At 38.2% G+C, this 20,550-nt stretch overlaps 1 protein-coding gene across 2 annotated transcripts in view; it reads right to left on the bottom strand.

Moving 5' to 3' along the window:
• CPQ (carboxypeptidase Q) overlaps positions 1-20,550 on the bottom strand; it is a 404,327-nt gene that overhangs the window by 126,222 nt on the left and 257,555 nt on the right. For both annotated transcript variants that reach the window (XM_028534004.2, XM_036031280.1), the window contains exon 5: positions 17,556-17,667. In XM_028534004.2, the coding sequence (XP_028389805.1) occupies positions 17,556-17,667 (112 nt within the window). The remainder of the gene's footprint in view (positions 1-17,555; positions 17,668-20,550) is intronic.

Raw genomic sequence — 20,550 nt, 5'->3', positions numbered from 1 at the left:
AGTAAAGGGAAAACGGAGTATGCAAAAACTGCATACAAATATAAAATTTTGGGACAGCTAAACATAAAAAAAAGAAAAAACCAACAAAACTACCCAACAACTGAACCAGTGAACAGCAATCAGATCCAAAATCAACAACAAAAGATGCCTGAATCACTTGGATGTAGATCAACTCATCTCACACATTTTTTAATCTAAAACAAACCCCACATAGTTGCTGACAGACAATGTGGAAAGAAATACCACTTCAAAGATGATCACAGCAATTCACAATGGCAGGAGACTCCTCGTGGGAATTAACTTCATGCCATTAAGTTGCTTTTTATAGGACTTGGAGAATTACAAAAAAATTGCCACTGTGACCACAACTAATCTCCCCACTTGAAAAATTATTAAATAAATTCTGTCTTCTTCCTTGAGAGGAAATAACTGTCACTTGAAACATGTGTATAGCAGAAGGGACTGGAAGTAGCTCACCTGGGCGGCTGCCTCGGTTAAAAGGTTTTCTGAGCTAATAGTAAATGTGATGTTTAAGATGGAACAAGGAAGGGCAAAGGAAAAAGGATTAAATGATTAAATGAAGGGTAGATAATTAACAAAATGGCTAAACTACAGAGACAGAGTGATGATGGTGACCAGATAAACTGCCGTGGACTTGGATTTCCCGTCTGACCTCATGACGCGTGCCCCAAGCATCGCTCCTCCACTGACGGTGCTTCCTTGAGGCGGGCTCCACGTCCACTTGGTCATGTTGCTTCACCTTCTTTCTCTCTCTTCTTTCCTTAGCAGTCCTGTGTTTCAGTTAGAGATCTAGGGTCTCTGTGGATCGACTCCTCCACTCCCCAAAGCGAAGTTTCCCTTTGGCCCAAAGCACTTGAGTGGGGTCACTTCTGCTGCCTCTGACAAACTCTCTTGTTGGTATTATCTTCTGTTGGGTGCTGGACTTGCAAAGGTTAAAAATCATGCTTTCAAGACTCACATCTGACAGTGAGTGCACATGTGGAGACAGGCAAATGATGAGAAGGGGAACAGCAGAGCATATCTGAGGAACTGCAAGTCGATAGAGCATATGACACCCTTGCATACTCACGGCAGGCAGCAGCCCCTGTAGAAGAATTTGAAGGATACACACAGGCCCATTTTCCATGACTGCTGCCTGTGGCCACTCAGAGACCTACCCCTACTCCTTCCAGGCCACTGACCAAAATCACTCCTCATTCCATTTTCTCTATCCATATTCACCAGATTTAAATGTAGTAGCCCTATGTGTCCTCACCAATATACCCATCCCTCACTTCATGACCTTTTTCATGATGAAAAAAAAAAGTAGTACACAGGGATGAATCAGGTAGGTTACAAGGCTAGAAGTGTGATTCAAAAGTCTGAATAATACAACTGTGTTGTTTATCCCTCTAGCAAAGTCCATTCTAAAAATATGCTCTCTCTAATTACATAAAGCAACCAAGAGAGGGCTGCTCTTCCCCATGGCTTCCTGATTCACCCTCCCACTCTCTCCCCAGGCTCTCCACTGACTGGTGCTTTGCCTGCTGTCCTTGATGACAGGCTGACTTCAGAGCAGGCCTGGTGTGAGCATCGTCATGAGTGGCTGAGATTTGAAATCAGGAATTTGCTGGCTGTTGGGGGCTGAGAGAGGGAGGTGGAGGAGACTGGCTTAATCATTGCTAAGAAATATCAGTATAAATTTTTCCCAGACACTGTTCCGAAAGAATAAATAAACAAAATACTACAGTGAAAATCTTTAAGTGAGGGATATTAAGTCGCATTTACTAAAGCTTGGCAGAATCACTGATAAAAATACATTTGCTTGGATGGCCCAGGACTTTATAATCTGATATGAAAGTTGGGGTCATTTTTCAAGGATGGCAGCAAGATGATTTTGTGTGATAATCTTCCTGCTTGTCCAAATAATAGTCTCTAAAAGCTAATAAACACTTCTACCTGCACCACTTAGAGGCTGCATCACCAACCCCTGTGGATGCCGTGACTTGGGGCAAGGAGGGGATTGGCAGTGACTGCAGGTGCGGCTTCTGGACCAGCAGCAGTGGCTAAACCTTGAGAGAGAAGACGGTAGACAAGAATACATTCTCACTTTATAGGACTCCAATCAGTATATTTAGGCCAGTTTGAAAACTTGAAGAGTCAAAGAAAAAAATCAAAATGAGAATTCTAACATATTTAAGTAAATGGCTATTAAAGTGCTATCTCAAAACTCATGGAAAGTAGCTAAGCCAGTGCTTAGAGAGAGATGGATGGCCTCACCTGTATGTGTTAGAAAATAAGAAAGATGGAAAGGTAATGGATTAAACATTCACATCGAGAAGAAAAAAGAAATAAGACAGAATAGACTCTAATAGAGAAGCAAATAATAGTGTTTGTGTAATTCAAAATCACAAAAAGTATGTGACTGTTTTTGAATGTACACACTTACAGAAGATAATGTACCAATAATGAGAACACTGACTATAACAGCAGAGGGAGAAGGGGGAGGACTGGAGCGAGGCGAGGTACAAAATAGGTTTCAAGTGTATTGGTGATCTCTACTTCTTTTTAAACTAAGGATCTGAAGCAAATATTGGAAATTATTAGTATGAAAACTGGGTGGAGGGCTGTATGTCAGTGCTTATTATTCTATATTGTTTTCCAAATATTTGAAGTATTTCCCAATTTTAAGTAAAAGGGGAAAGGAAAATTTAAAGAGAAACATTAAAAATAAAGAAATGAGATTTTCTACTTTTGTCAGTTGTAAGTAGCATCAGGAAAAGAAATAATAGTAATTTCTGCCTCTACGCTCCATGAGAGCTGCATGCCCAGCACTAGCTCAGAGTTTGGCGCAGTGTGCTCTAGGGAACTAACACCATCGTTACCTCATCCTAAAGTTGGAAGGAGACTACTCTCCTCCTCGCGTCAATCAAAGCTCTGAAAAATCTTATCTGATCCTACTTCATTTAAATCCTAAAGCATGGATATTCACCACTACTGTCTATTATTTTTTAACAAATGAAATTTTATACATTTGTCATCAGTAAAATGATGATACTGTTATAAAATGTTATAGGACATTATTGATATTTTTCATACTATAACCAATCTCAGGTGACCTTGTCTCCCTGTCTGCCAAATCACTTCACCAAAGTGCTGCATTGGAATTCGGAGTCAGAGAGACGACACCGTCCACAGCGGCACTGTCATTACAGTTTTCCTCCGCATTATGTGCCATGGATTTTAAATCTTTGCAACTCTGATAGACATGTATTTGATTCATATAAGAGCCCTGCAAGCATTTTGTCATTCACTTTACTGATAAGGATCTAAAACCCAGATAGGTCCAGTAACTTGCCAAAGATAATAAGACAGACCTCAGAGGGCTGTTTTGAGTATTAAAGAAAGGTCATGTATTTTTAGTTTTCTGAGGAAATTCCATATACTGTTTTCCACAGTGGCTGCACCAGTCTGCATTCCCACCAACAGTTCACTAGGGTTCCCTTTTCTCCACATCCTCACCAGCACTTGTTGTTTGTTGATTTATGATAGCCATTCTGGCCCACGTGAGTGAGGTGGTATCGCACTGTGGTTTTAATTTGCGTCTCTCTGATGGCTAGTAATGCTGAGCATCCTTTCGTATGTGTCTGGGACCTCTGTATGTCCTCCTTGGAGAAATGTCTGTTCAGGTCCTTTGCCCATTTTTTAATTGGGCTGTTAGTCTTCCTGGAGTGGAGTCATGTGAGTTCTTTATATATTCTGGACATCAAATCCTTGTCTGAGGTATCATTTGCAAATACAATTTCCCATATGGTTGGTTCCCTTTTCATTTTGCTGATATTTTTTTTAGCCACGCAGAAGCTTTTATTTTGATGAGGTCCCATTTGTTTATTCTTTCCTTTACGTCCCTTGCTCTAGGGGACATATCGGTGAAAATATTGCCGCATGGAATATCTGAGATTTTCCTGCCTATGTTCTCTAGGACTTTAATGGTATCAGGGCTTATACTTAAGTCTTTTTTCCACTTTGAATTTATTTTTGTGTATGGTGTAAGTTGGTGATCAAGTGTTATTTTTTTGCTGCCTTTTGATCTGGCAATACCACTGCTGGGATTATAACCTAAGAATCCTCTAACATCATTTCAAAAGAACCCATGCACCCCAATGTTCATAGCAGCATGATTTAAAATACCCAAGTGCCGGAAGCAACCTAAGTGCCCACCAGTAAATGAGTGGATAAAGAAAAACTGTGGTACATTTACACACAAGAATACTATGCAGAAGAAAGAAAGGAGTTCCTACCATTCTCGGCAGCATGGAAGGAACCGGAAAGCATTATGCTAAGTAAAATAAGCCAGGCGGTGAAGGATGAAGACCATAGGATCTCACCTATAAGTGGAACCTAATCAACAAAACAAACAAGCAAGCAAAATATAACCATTGAAATTATATAACCAATATTGAAATTAAGAACAAATTGACAGTAGCCAGAGGAGAAGCTGAGAGAGGGATAATGGGGGAAAATAAGGGAAGGTCCATCAAGGAACATGTGTAAAGGACCCATGGACAAAGTGAAAAGGGGAAGGTTTGAGGGTGGGAGGTGGAGATGGGTGGGGCAGGGGTGTGGTGGTAGGAAAATGAAAACAATTGTACTTGAACAACAATAAAAAAACAGTGAAAAAAAAGGTCATGTAAAGTAATTGGAGATATCCCATAAATATTGGTCCTCTCCTCCCAAGTGTGCTATTAATGTTTGTTGATATACGTATGGATCAATTCATGTTTGTTCATTATGTTAAATCAAATCAGAAGATACAGGGTTCTTTTGGTTTTTATATATTTTACATTATTATCAAAAATCTCTGCTTTATAAGTTTAATCACTGTTTTTGTGCAACAACAAAAAGTAAAGGTCCAGAAAGGCAATCAGTTCCAAAATTCCTCTTACTCCTCATTTGTGCCCAATAATGTGATTCAAATGATTTCATCTAAAATTATTCAACTCTAAAAGATAAATTCACACTTCTCTTGTTCAGAAAAAGTGTAATTCCTGTACAAAGCACTTCATAAAGTATTTCTTTGTTCCAGTGAGCTGCCTGAAACAAGTGATACGGGAAGCTAAGTGGATATATGGCCTATGGAGATGAGAACAGAAATATAGCCTTTGAAACACTTCCTGACTTATATTTCCCCACACACATTAATCAAAGCAGTAACTCACAATAGTTTCAATTACATTTTAAATATATCCCTTTAAAAATATCATTATTACAGAGAAAGAACAATAACACAGGCATCAGTGGTAGTCTTCAGCTTTATATGCATGGAGATCTTCTGAGAATGCCTAGAAAGTGTAGATTTGGACTATTTAAAAGAGTAGAAAGATTATGAGAATTCACTCAGCTGGGTGAATTGTAAACAGTAAGCACTAAATTTGATTCTTTGTTTTCTCTCACTTTTTGGTCTATATTTCAAACAATTTACTTTGTGGTGAAATGCCTTCATCAGCTACTTCTGTTTTTACTCTATTTTTTTCTTTAGGGGTATTATAAAACTTTGTGTATGCTGGGTTCCTAGTTGAGGACACTGGCAGAGAAAGCCAAGATGACAGAACGAAGTGAAACTCTTGACCCTGGGTGGCAAACACACAATGTGATATACAGATGATATGTTATACACCTGCGTACTTGTAACCTGGATAATGTTATTAAAGAATGTCACCACAATACATTTAACTAAAAATATTTATAAAACCCTAACATTTAAAAGAAAAAATGAAGCTCTCTTCATCCCCATGTGCTATGTTATTATAATTCTGTTATGAACTATAACATAATTATGAATTATTCTATTATAATTCATAATAATAACATGAGTGTTATGTTATTAACAGAGTGTCTATTAATAATATAACAGAGTGTTATTATTATGAAGCATCTATTAAGTACCTGCTCTATAGCACTGAGGAGAGAATTGTAGATATACTCATGGATGATGGCTATACTAGGGTGATGGTGTGTGAACTTGGCTCATCCAGCTCTTGTTCTGGTGGGGATGCCCCCAACCAAGCTGAACTGAGGAATGGGATACAGACATCAAAACTTGAGAGATAAAGACAATTCTGAGAGTATATTCTCTGTTGGATCATCCCTACCCACTGTTCTGTCTATTATTGATGATTTAGTGGATGAGATGGGGAGGGCAGACACTGTCTAAATTATTTCAAAACATCCTATTAAGTATTCAAAATAAATCATTCCCATTGTAAAAAAGAGGAAAATGAGATATAAATGGTTAAATGATCAGTCAAACATAATACAGCTATTAGGTAGCACAGAAGGATTTACTATCCATGCTACCTCTCATGTACCTGCAGATTTGGAGTTATTTAAGGGTTAAGGAACGAGGTGTTAAAGAGGTAAAAAAAAATCATGAGATCTGGGTCACATTGTATGGTCTGAAGGTGCTGGTGTCAGGCAAGAACATCAGCTGGGCATCAGCTCATCAATGATGACTACCCAATATAAGGAGAGTATTAGCAAGATTATAAATAAATAATCTTATAATAGTGAACTTCTTTCATTGCTTTATTTGGCCTTTTGTTACCATCACACACCTAGTAGAAACCCTTTTCCTACCACTTGATTTTGAAGATGTTCACAGGGTTGAAGGGGCCTAAAAATGAACTAGACTAAACCCTTCCTTATCTGGTTCCAGCACAATTTTAAAAATCCAGTTAACCATAAAGGTCAAATCAGCTATACATAGTATATTTTTCTTGCTCGTTTGTTTGTAGACCTCTGCTTTAGTCAAGTTTACTGGAAGAAAGTTCATTCTAAGCTAAGTAAACCACAGCTTTTGCAAAATGCAGCATTAGCATGATACAGAGAAGTGTGTAGGCAAGCTTAGCATCCTTGGGAACCTCATAACTTCCTCTTTGGTTTCACATAGAGAGGTGGGAGCTGGCTTGTCAGCCACATAGCAAATAAAATTTGCCTAGTAACTCCAAAATTGTGGTTTTCTAGGCTTGGTATAGCTGGGGTTTCACCACTCTATTTTCCTGTGTTCTTCATTCTATTTATCACACTTCTTTACAGGTTAAAGGATAACATACCCAGCTATCCTTATTTTAGAAAGAAATCCTATGATGCCAATTTCATGCTTAAAATCTTCAATGGCTCTCATTGCCTACAGAACCAACTCCAAACTTCAGTTTTGCATCCAATGCCCTTTACATGAAATTCACCCTCATCTTTCATTTGACTCATTTCCCATCCTTCCTCAACCACTTATTGCACTTAACTTACAAAAACATCCTCCACTCTTCAAACAATGTACTTTCAAGAGCTCTAATTTTATACTTTCTTCTCCCACCTCCCACTCATTCAAGGCTTAGCTCAAATGTCTCTGTCACTGTGAATCATTGCTGCCTGACTGTGAGTTCCTTGATGGAAGAGCATATGCCCTGTCCATTTATTTGTCTCGCATGAAGTAGGTATTCCGTGTTTATTATTGAAACAGGAGATCTCCGTGTGAGCCCTGCTGTGCAATACCATGACCATACTGCTTTAGTGAGGTAGCCTACATTTTCAGACAGCTCTACCCTGGACTGATATGAATGCCATTCTTTGGTGGGTGGAAATCTACTGGGGCACTGAGAACACCATTATTAATTCTTTTCATAGCCCTCTTCTTCAGGATAAGTAATAGCATTTTGTAAAGTTTCCGCTTCCTTTACCAATACCACATTTCTTAACTTTCTTAAGCATTTGGGCCAAGTCAAAGCATATGGGCGGGAGGAAGCCGAGCCTTCCATGGCTGAAGGGGCCCTGTGAGACTCTCCCTCTCACAGCATCTGCCAGCCCTCCAGACTCTTCGGCCAGGAAGGAATTGGTCACAATGCTGTACGCCTCTGGGATTGGGTCTTGTCTACTTTTACACAGAAAGAGTACATTTTAACAAAATGATAAAGTAACAACACAACATGCGTGCAGTGTAAGGCTCTGAAATGACTATGGAATTTCCCATACCACACCCAAACTAAAAAGTAGAACACATGCTGAATGATTCATTTTTAACAAATCTTACTCTATCTCATGGATATATATGGGAGACCAATCTACACGGTTTGTCTTTTGACACATGCCAGTGGAAATGTCTATGTTAGCTGACGGACATATCAAGGTGCTAGGTGTTTTTGGTGAACCTTCTATATGTGTTCAAACCTTAGGGAAAGTTCTCAGCAATTTCCATCTGAAAAAGGATATAGGTGCCACAGGTCTTATGGTAAAGCAAGATACACTGTAACTTGCCACCAGAGGAAATAACACATTGGAATAAACTAATGAGAAGATAATCCTCAAAAGACTGTGAGGAGGAACCACAAATGCCTCATGACCAGAAACTTACTTTTAGGAGTAACACAAAAAGAAATAAAGTGCCAGGAAATTCTGAATTTCTGATTCTTCTATTCAAGATATTTGCCTCATGAAATAAAATGATAACAAGTCAAGTGCCAGTCAAGATGTTGGAGTAAATGGATGCTGTGCTGACCACCTTCCATGACCACATCAGGATTACAACCAAATTATAGAAAACTCAACCTAGATAACCACCTGAAGGCTAGCTGAGCAGAAATCCTATAACCAATGACATAAAGAAGCCACATTGATACTGGAGAAAAGGGCAGAGACATGAAACAAGCTGGCCCCACACCCACATGTGGCAGCTGAAAATCAGGAGGGTTGCCTCAGCTGCAGGGGTTGCGCCTGAGGAGTCAGGAGTCACAGCCCCACACTGGGCTCCCTACCCCAAGCACCAGTGCTGGGAAGAGGTGACCCCACAAAATCTGTCTGTGAAAATCAACAAGTATTCTGTCCATCTGGATAAGATTGAAGGCTGCTGGAAAAACCCAACTGTCCTTTTAAAGGGCCTGCACAGCATAGACTCTGGCTCATAGGCATTCGCCCTGGGCTCTGGTGGAGGGACAGCAGCTGTGCGAAGGTCCACCAGAGACAGACAGAGAAACTGAATTGTGTGATTTCAGGGCTAGGGCTGGAGGGACAGCCACCATTGTCCCTGTGTTGAGCCTTCCTCCCACACAGTGAAATCACAATGTGCATTAGCTTGGTGAACTCCACCCAAATGTTTCCCTGAGAGCTCACCCCAACCAAACTAGAGGCATTTTCAATGGCAAGCAGCCAGACTTGGCCTGCACTGCTGTCATTTTAAAAACACTTAAAGGCCTGCAGGCCCCAGGTGGTTGGTGGTTAGCCTTGGTATGCCCTCTGACTTTTGCCAAATGGCCCAAGGCTCAGCACTAGTGCCAAACCTGAATCTGCATTAACCTGGTGAATGCAACTTGCCCCGTTTTGGTGACTCCCTGAGATGCTGCTTCACCCAACTCAAGTGCCATCAGAGGCTCTATTCGTGGCAGGTGGTGGCAGGCCTCTGGGTACCCTGTGCCTTTTGCTGACCGGCCTGGTACTGGTGGCAACCAGCCTCCGTTAGCATTGTGGCTTCTCCCACACACATCTGGGTCCAGCAGAGTCAGCTACCAAACATGGATTGCTTTGTAGCTCCTAACAGGTAGCCAGGGCCAGTCACAGGTAGTATTTGATATTGGTCTACACCAGAGGCCCTCACAAGAGGCCCCAGAATCAGCACACCCTGCATCTGGCTTCAGACCACAGTACAGCACCACCTAATTAGTTTCACATGTGGCATACCCAAAGGGTGGTCTTGGAAGGCAACAGACCCTGGTGGGGTGACCCCTGTTCAGTGGTGTTAGCCCCCACATAGCATCTCATACGTGTGGTCTGTGGTCATGACAGGAAAGCCCACATAACCTACACAAGGCACACTCCTGGATCACCCAGCTAAGCTGACCAGGGAGACTGCACCAGTGGGCCCAAAAGGACACCTACTACATAAGGCCACAGGACAAGACTAGGAGACATAGCAAATCTACCTAATACATAGAAGAAAACATACACACAAAGACACGACCAAAATGAGCAGAGAAATAAACATGTACCACATGAAAGAACAGAAGAAATCTCCATAAAAAAACCCCTAAATGTAAATGGAGTAAATGCTCCAATTGAAAGACATAGGGCTGTGTTCGCTGGTGTCCTCTGGGCCTGGGAAGCATGGTGACTCCTGTATGACTCTTCTTACTCCCTACTATGCCCTGTTGTCTCTGTTAAGAAAGTGTTTGCATTAACAGCAATACTAAGCATCTTTCTTTTCTGTTCTTTTTTGTTTTTGAACATTTTCCTTGATTATTAAGGTTATACATGCTTATTACACAGAAATCTAATGGTATACAGATATAATAAGTGAAAAGTGAGCATCTCCTGCAAGTCTGTTAACCCTCTCTCCCCCACAGTCCTAAGACTGTTGTGGTCAACAACTGTCTCCTCATTTTTCATGACGTGCAGGACTGGAAGCTCTGAACTCTACTGGGGATCCCTCATTGCTTCCGTACCACTTCTATTTATCTTTATGAAAGAAAGCTCAGGTACCACCTTTGTGAACGTGCCCTGACCCAGCCCAGCCATGCTGGTTCCTCCCTTCACTAGGTGTCCAATATACAACAATTTGTATATACTTCAACTAAAGAGCTCACAACAATTTCATTGCAATTTTTGAATTAAATGTCTCTCCCACTTTAAGGGCCTCGAGGACCATGTGTCATTTCTCTTTGGTACAAGGCATCAGGCACACTGCCCTGCAGTCAGTACAGTCGATGCACAATAAGTATATGCTGTGTGAATGAGTAAAGGAATATATAAGTAAGATATTTTTCTAACACATAGACTTTCAAGCTCTATGATTATTACAGTCAGTATGCTCACATTCAGATTTCTCTAGAAATATGTTTCATGTATGTTCCACAATTCAACAGCCAGATAGTACTGTTAATTCTAAGGTTAATTATTAAGGTTAATTCTGTTAATTCTAATTTTTTCCCTTGCTAAGTCCAGAGAATTCAACATTCTAACTTCATAGAAAATGTAAGGTTGGAAGAAATTTGGAATGAATCATGGTTTATTTTTTCATGCCAAACGAACATTTTGAAGCATGACATCTTTGGCCATAGGGTTTGTCCACTGACACCATCCCTTCCAAGACATGACATTTCAAATAAACACTTTCAAGTCCAGTAAGCCACAAACACAAAAAAGTATTCAATAGCATTTCACAGCAAATAGTCTTCTGTTGACAGTTACTCAGGAATGACTGATTATATTTGCAAAGCACAAATATTTCCTCTGTTAGAGTAATTAAATATAGTTTTAGCTGATGGCTTGGGCAAAAACTGAATCCATGAAACAGTGAAAGAAGAGAACAAAGGAGAAGAGACAAGAAGAATGGACCGCAGAACAATATTTCTAAGTCTCAAAAGGCCCCACTGCAGCAACACTTCAAATTAACAAGCCCCGCGGAGGGACTCTGACATGAATCTTGTACACATATCATCCAAGGAACAGCAGCCACAAGGAGTCCCATTTTCTTGGAAAAAGAGCTTGCTACAGAGCTTCCATCTTTCACCCATGAAACAGTTTGGGCTCACGTAATTAAGTAATATAATTATGAGTCCACTTCTTGGCCTCTAGCCTAATGTGGCATTTTGTCCATTTCTTATTCAAGTATGTCAGTGATAGTCATCTAGAACTCTTGTGTCTCATGTTGGAGCTTGTTCTTCACATTAGAACACATAGGCAATCTACAAATAGAGGTCCACAATCTCATTTTAATTTTGAAATTAAAGAGTCAGACTCAATGGCGCCATCACAGGAAGTGAGGTACAGAGTAGAGACTATCATTCAGCCTAAGTAGGAAGTGGGAGCACAAAGTGACCAGGAGAGATTTAGACTCCTGAAAATTTAGAATGAAAACAAAAAAAGTAAAGGAGTCACTAAATTTCCAACATACAAGGGATGACAACTTAAAAAGTAAAGGGAAAGAATATTTAGGGATACCATAGCAGCTGGCCCTATAGTTACATCAGTATAACCAACATATTAAGTTAGGAGACAAAGTAATCACTAATGGGGATGGGGTTAAAAAATGAGCACCCTCCCTTTCATAAAAATATGGTACCTTCAGAGTCATGCTTATTATAAGTACTTGGGTTGGGTAATGTACTGTTCTAAGTACATTATGTGAATAGATTAGTTAATTTTCAAAGCAACCTTATGAGACAGGAACTATTATTATCCCGTTTCACAGATGAGAAAATAGAGGCACAGAAAGGCAGAGAAACTTGCCCAAGGCCACATAGCTAGTAAGTTGAAGAGCTGGAATTAAAACCAGGCAGTCTGACCATGGAACCCTGTGCTTTTTAAACAGTACACTATGCATACTGCCTTTTAACACCTACTCAAAAGAAATAAAATATTAGTCTTTATTTTAGAGTTTTTTCATATGTTTACATAGGTTTTCAGAAACGTAGAAGAGTTAAGTCTTGAATTAAAGGAGAGTGATTACTAGCTATCAAAAGCTACTGCAGTCAGTGTACTTTCAGAGCTGGAAAAAAAAATACATCACCTTTGCATGGTGTTTGACATTTATCCATGCAATTGAATTCAACTCAATTAGCAGTGATTTAGAGTCCCATGCTGAGTACTGAAGAAGTAAGATTCAAAGCCTAGAGAAGAAATGATCTTTATTCCCACCTAAAGCAGATATAATGCCCTGGAAGCTTACCATTGAATAGAGATGAAGAAAGCGAAGCTCAGAGAGTTCAAATTACCTGCCTGAGGCCAAAAAACATAGTTTGTGGCACAGCATGACCTCAAATCCAATTCAAATGGGTACAGTTCTCTTTGCATCCTACCATTCTGCTTCCATCCAAGCTGGTTGAACACAATGAAATAAAATTGTCTTCCAAGATAACTATCTATGCCTTATAAGGAAAAAAAATGTTTGGTATCTGCCTGCCCCATCTCTAGAACCCACCTCATTCCAGAATGAAGGGAAGGACAGCGAGAACAAACAGCCAAGGGAGTAACTGTGAAGGGAAGGGAGAGAGGGGAGAATTCACACACAGAGTCTCCCAGGTCTTCTCTGAAGGCATGTGCATTTTTCACATTTTTTCAGTTTTACGTGTTGGACAACTTCCCTCTCTCAAACATTACCCGATTCTAAAAGCAGACATTGAAATTATGCCTATGTTGATAATTATACATATATTTACATGTGTATGTCTTCAACTTAAAATAATATTGTGTTACATATAAGTGAAAAATAAAATTTAAATTGAAAAAAGAATAGAGGACCCCTTATACTTCTCTGTGTGCCCAGCTTTTGCAAAATGCTTTCACATAGTAGATGTGCAGTATGGTAATGATGTTAAGAGTGTAAGTGTATACAATATAAGGCTTCTGATTAGATTTCTCCCCCCCCATCCCAGCCACAAAAATGGCCCTGTATTTAGGTCTTCTATTAATTTATTTTATTGGGGAAAGTTTATGCCCCACTCGCCCCTAAACTGCCAGGTGACATTTGGCAATGTCTGAAGACATATTTGGTTGTCACAGCTTGGGAGGGGGGGTTGATGTGATGGGTATCTAGTAGGTAAAAGCCAGGATACTGCTAAACATCCTACAGTGCACGGAACAGACCTCACGACAAAGAGTTATCCAGCCCCAAATGTCAGTAGGTCAAGGTTGAGAGATAGCTAGCTGTCTGTTTAATAAGTAAAAACAAATGGACAGCAACCTTCCCACTTCTCCATTTTTTTAAACATAAATAAGGCATAAATCAAAATAGTACACCAAAAAAATTGCACCAAGAATCACAATTTCAGCAATCAACTCTTAAGAGAAACAATTATTTAATGTGACAACTTACAGGATCAGAAGTGTTCATTAAAAGCTGGAAGAAAATATAAATTTAAACACATATGTACTTACGTAAATAATGGAAAGCTTTCACAAAAGGGACTGCTCTGATCTTTACTTTGAAACTCAGAATATTCCAAACTTCTAATGTGAAATATTCTGTTGATGAGGCATCTTAAATCCACCACTGTTCTCCTAATTCAGTCATGGAACTCTCACTTCAGGCTGTTTCATTATTTCTAACCTCACTCCAAATTCACCTTTTGGACCAGCACACAATGACAAAAATGTACGGTTTTTGTTTGTCACTAAGGTCATCAAAAAACTGCCTTCACTAGTAGCCCTTCCTTTTTATGTCTGCCCATCTTTCCCACATTAGGTTTACCTGGAAGGCCCAATTTTTAAGCCTGGATTCCTTATTATGGCTATAGGAATCATTCCTTCAGTTCCATATTCCTCCCTTTGACTTCTGTCATGGGAAGAAACTGTGGTAAAGCTATACAAACAGCCTGGTATTGTCTTTAAAATTAATAAGGAATTTAAAAAATTGAAGAGAGAGAAATGCATCCAAACTCATCCTATAAAGCCAACATTACCTCAAAAGCAAGACCAAAGATAAGGCAAAAATAAATAAATAAATGAAACCACAGGCAAATATCCTTGATGAACATAGACACAAAAATCCTAATAAAATACTAGCAAACCAGATTCAGTAATACAGTAAAATGATTATACACCATGACCAAGTAGGATTCATCTCTGAAATGCAAGGATGGCCCAACATATGTCAATTAATTGGTGTGATACATCATATTAACAAAATAAAGAATAAAAACCATATGATCATTTCAATAGAGAGGGGAAAAGCATTTGGTAAAATTCAACATCATTTTATGATAAAAAATTTCAAAATACTGGGTTTAGAAAAAACATATCTCAGTACAATAAAGGCTATTTATGACAAAACCACAGCTAATATCACACTTAATGGAGAAAAAGTGAAGTGCTTCCTCTAAGATCAAGAATAAGGTGAGGATGCCGACTAGCACCACTTCTAAACATAATATTAGAAGTGCTAGCCATAACAATCAGAAAAGAAAATGAAATAAAGAAGTCTAAATCAGAAAGGAATCAGTGAAACTCATTATTTGAAGATGATATGATAATATATGAATATATGGAAAAACCCAAAGACTCTGCCATGAAACTATTAGAACTAGTAAATGAATTCAGTAAATTTGGAGGATTCAGAAACAATATACAGAAATTTTTTTCATTTCTATACACCAATAACAAATAATCAGTAAGAGAAATTAAGAAAACTATAAATTTACAATTGCAATAAAAACATAAAATATCTGGGAAGAGGTGAAAGACCTGTACTCTGAAAATTATGATATTGAGGAAGAGACACATAAAGGGAAAGATATATCTTGCTCATGGATTGGAAGGATTACTATCATTAAAATATTCTCACTACCTAAACTAATACACATATAAAATGCAATCCCTATCAAAATACCACAGGCATTTTTCTCAAAATTAGAATGACTAGTTTTAAAATTTATATAAACCCCTAAAAGATCTAAAATAACCAAAGAAATCCCGAGAAAGGACAAAGTAGGAGGTAGCATACTCCCTGATTTTAAACTATACTACAAAGCTATAATAATCAAAATAGCATTAGTATTGGCATAAAAACAAATATGTAGATAGATCAATGGACAGAATAAGGAGCCCAGAAATAAATCCTCACTTATATAGCCAATTCATCTATAACAAAGGAAACAAGGAAATATATACTACGGGATAAAGACAGTCACTTCAATAAGTGGCACTGGGAAAACTGGACAGATACAATAAAAAACATAAAACTGGACCACTTTCTTACACCATGTACAAAAATAAACTCAAGAAAAAGTCAAGAATTAAATGTAAGACCAAAACCCATAAAACTCCTAGATGAAAACAGACAGTAAACTCTTTGAGAAAGTTCTTAGAAATGTATTTTTAAATATATCTGCTTGGGCAAGGGCACAAAAGAAAAATAAACAAATGGGACTACAGAAAACTAAAAAGTTTTTGCACAGCAAAGGAAACCATCAACAAAACAAAAAGACAACCTACTGAATGGGAGAAGATATTCTGAGCGATACATCTGATAAGGGGTTAATATCTGCGATACTGGGTTGGCCAAAGAGTTCATTTAGTTTTTTCCATAAACTAAAAGATACATTTTTAATTTTCACCAATAACTTTATTAATTTGGATATTTTGAGTATGTTGGCTATCTCCCACATGGTATAATGCTAATTATCCTCAATTACTGTCTTGATCATTATCAACTTCAACTAGTCTACCCAACCATGGAGCACTGTCCAGCAAGAAATCTCCAGTATGAAACTCTGCAAACCACTTTTGACACATTTGATCAGTCACAACACCTTCTCAATGCACTGTACAAATTTTTTTTGCACTTCAGTTGCATTTTTACCTTTCTTGAAATAATAAAGCATAATATGCTGAAAATGTCGTTTATTTTCTTCCATCTTCAATATTAAAATGGCTATGCAAAAATTCACCAATATAATCTAACAAAATTTTTTCAAATGAAGCTAGACAACTAAGTGCTGTTGGAGCTGTCTTATGGAAAAAACAAACTTTTTGGCCAACCCAATATAAGAACTACTATAACTTAACATCCTCTAAAACAAACAATCCAATTTAAAAAATGGGCAAAGAACCTGAATAGACACTTCCCCAACAGGGCATATGGATGGCCCATAGACATATGAAAATATGTTCAACATCACTAACACCAGGGAAATGCAAATTAAAACCACAATGAGATATCACCTCACACCTGTCAGAATGAGTATCATCAATAAATCAACAAATAGCAAGTGCTGGTGATAATGTGGAGAAAAGGGAACCCTCATGCATTGTTAGTGGGCATTTAACCAAAGAAAACAAAATGCTACTTCATAAGGCATATGCACCCCTATGTTCATTGTAGCACTAGTATTATAACAGCCTAGGTATGAAAGCAATCTAGACACACACACACACACACACACACACACACACACACAGGAATATTATGTAGCCATAAAAAGAATGAACTCTTGTTATTTACAACAACAAACATGGATTGACCTAGAGTATCTTATGCTAAGTGAAATAAGTCAGACAGAGAAAGACAATTACCATATTATTCCACTGATATGTGGAATCTAAAAACAAAACAAAAGAGAAACAGAACCATAAATACATAAGAAAAACTGATAGTTATCAAAAAAGGAGGAGAATAGAGAGGTGAGAATAAAAAAAACAATTAAAAAAAAAACATGAACAAGGGAAAGCAAGTAGAGGGAGCTGCTGATTTTTTCTTTGCATTTTGTCATAGTTTCCTTACATAGTCTTTAGCTGATGTAGTTGCAGTTGTTAAGTTTTATTTGCTTGTTCATTTTCCCCAGTGGCTGATCATACTGGATACTTTGGTTGTCTGGCAGACACTTAAATAAAAACTGCTTTCTTTGAGGGGACAAATTAGTTCTTTTTGGGAATCAACTGACAAAAGCATATAAACCTCAGGAGATTCCTTGAACATACCAGAGTAACTAATCTGTTGAATATTTTGTGTGTTCAGTTAAACATGTCACTACTGAGACCCTCACACACTGGTTAACAACTTTCTAAATATTTACCAAGATCTTTAATAAGTGAGAGTGCTTCCCATGATATAAAGGCTCCACCACCATCATCCATGGCACCCTGCCCAACATCCCAGCTGTCCAGATGTCCACTGACCAGTACAACCTAGAAAAAAATAACAAAAAGAGACAAAAATAAGACTAAGCAGAAATGACATCATAAAAGAGGAAGATTTATAAGCATTCAAATACAGAAATGAAACTTTTGTATTTTTTCTATTCTTATGCCTTAAAAGATCTATGTCATTACTAGTGGAAAACTTAGTATAGAGGTCTTACATGAAAGGATGTAAGGTCATCCTAATAGTAATTCAAGTTCTCACCTTATACTTCTCTTTATTAATATAATTTGGAATACTAAGAAAAATAGCTTATTACTGACAGATGTTTGACAATTTTATTATATGACACAAAAATGGAGCTCAAGACTTCAACTCTATTCTCAACTGTCCAAAATTCTAGCAGTCACATGATAAACATGTTTTAAATTAAATTCAAATGAAAAAATAAAAACAAAAATGTATTTAACAAAATGAATGTATTTTGTGCATTTTAAATCACCCTGATGTTGAATAAATCAATTGCTGAAGCTACAAACTAAATTCTAGTTAACAGAAACCTTAAGAAAGACTTCAATTTACATTAGTGTGAAATAATTTATAGATTATATTATAGATTTAAATCATCGTAGGTTTAAATTTTTTGAGAATCATTAGTAATTCTCTCCAGGAAAAAAAAGTTTGATGGAACTACATTTTATGGTTACATTTTAAAGAAGCTTAAAATTGAATAAAATGATGCTGGGTTAGTGTGCCCACATGGGATAAAGTATCTTCGTTGCTGGGTTATTATCCAAAATAACCTGTTGTTTCTCAGCACCTACACTATGTCATGGACTATGCTTGCTTAGAAGAGTGAAAAAGGATTCCCAACTGCAAAATGGGGAGGGCTGAGCACAAAGACCAAAGTGCCAGGTACAAAGACCAGGATGGCGATGGGGCATCGTGGGCAAAAAGGGCCAAGTGCAACAGAAGAATAAGCGTGCATTCCTAAAAGAATTTAATCACTCCACAGCACAGCCTATAAATACAGAGGCTCATTGCCAGCTGGGGAGAAGGTGCTGTTAGAGCATGATCTCACCCTTTTCTATTGCTTGATCAAAGAATAAAGTTTCTGCCTGGCTTTACTGAACTCAGGCACATTCTATTGGCATGAATGGCACTGGGCAGAAGGACCTCGGTTCGAGTCCCTAACCTGGAAGAGTTGATAACATCTGGATCTCTGTATCATATGACATATGAATATTAAGTCAGATGAATTATAAATCTAAACAAAAGGGTTAGGGGAAAGTGTAGAACTTCTTTGTCAACTTGGATTAGAAAAAGATTTCTTAAACTGGATTCACAAAGTAGAAACCATAAAAGAAAAAATAATGAATTGGACTTTTTAAATATTAGGGATACTTGTTCATCCAAAGACCCTGTTGAAGAGTGAACAGGCAGCCCACAGAAGAGGAGAAAATACCTCCAGTACACATATGAAACAAAGGACACATCTCCAGTGTGTAGAATTCCTAATAAACAGCAACAAAAAAGAAAGCCAACTGATAGAAAAATGAACAAAATACTTAGACAATTCACAAACATAAATTTAAAAATTATGAGTAATCTTATGAAAAGTGCTCAGGTTCATTATCATCAAAGGAATTTAAATTAAACCACATCCAGTACATATTAACCGAAATGACCAAAAAGAAAAACACAGAAAGTGGCAAACACTGGGGAGGAGGTGGAGCAGCCGGAACTCCCACACACGCATTGCTGCCGGGAGTATACGTACACAACCGCTCTGAGAAACTGGCTTATCTACTAAATTTGGACACACACACACCCTATGACCCAGAAATTCCACTCCTATGGAAATATCCAACAGAAATGTTGTGTGTGCATATAGTTTCACCAAAAGAGATGGCCTTGAATATTCATAATCGCCTCTATGTTCTTCTCAAGAAGGATACTATCGACAGCAGAATGAACGACTCGTGTCGTGTGGGTTGATGCAACACTGCACGGCAGGAAGAACGAACAGGCACCATGCATGGTGAATGTACATGAATCTCATAAATGTAACAAAGAATGAAAGAAGCCAGACAAAATAATATACCATGTATAATTATATTTGTATGAAATATAAAGACAAGCAAAATAAGAGCAGTCCCCTGGGCAAAGAGGGTTGGTGACAGAAACTACAAGGAGAGTTTCTGAGATGCTGGGCATGTTATAGGTCCTGATCTGGGGACCAGTTACACAGATGTGCTCAGTTTGTAAAAGTTTGTTTTGTTATACACTTAGGATTTGTGTACTTTTCTCTCAGAATATTACACTTCCATAAAAAGTTAAAAAAAAAAACAAGCTCATCAGAATTGATGTCTATGTTCAGGATGTAGTGAGTCAGTCAAAGTTAAACAAATCTTCTTGTGGATTAACGAAACACCCATGACTTTGGGAAAGCAGGCTTTTGGGTTGGAACACCAGGGTGACCCCTTGCACTGCTTGCCTCCCCAAGCAGCTGCATGGTCTCCCATTGACTCTGTATATACAGCCAGACCCAGCCTACTATGACTTCACTGTAGTCACAAACAAGCACAGTATCCGGCCCAACAAATGGCCATGTAATGAACCCAAATGGATTGTTTCTAAGGAAAAGAAAAAAAAATTGCAATAGCCGGAAACTCTGATTCAGAAAGTGGTGTAATCTCATGTGGAATGAACATTAGTCAACATTCCCACCACCCTCAGAACCACTTTCCCAGTGAAATTAAAGTTCCAGTGGAGAGAAAGTGTCAAAATATGTTTTAATAAACTTTCTCCAATAACAATAAGAGTAATTCAATGAAGGCAGCTATTATTTTATCCTTCAGATTTCTTTCAGAATAACTGAGGTTGTTTTAAAATCACATTTCTTCATGTTTTAGGTAATGTTTCCATTC

This window comes from Phyllostomus discolor, chromosome 7, assembly GCF_004126475.2.
Source record: "Phyllostomus discolor isolate MPI-MPIP mPhyDis1 chromosome 7, mPhyDis1.pri.v3, whole genome shotgun sequence".
Lineage (NCBI taxonomy): Eukaryota > Metazoa > Chordata > Mammalia > Chiroptera > Phyllostomidae > Phyllostomus > Phyllostomus discolor.
This window is presented reverse-complemented; position numbering and strand designations above follow the sequence as displayed.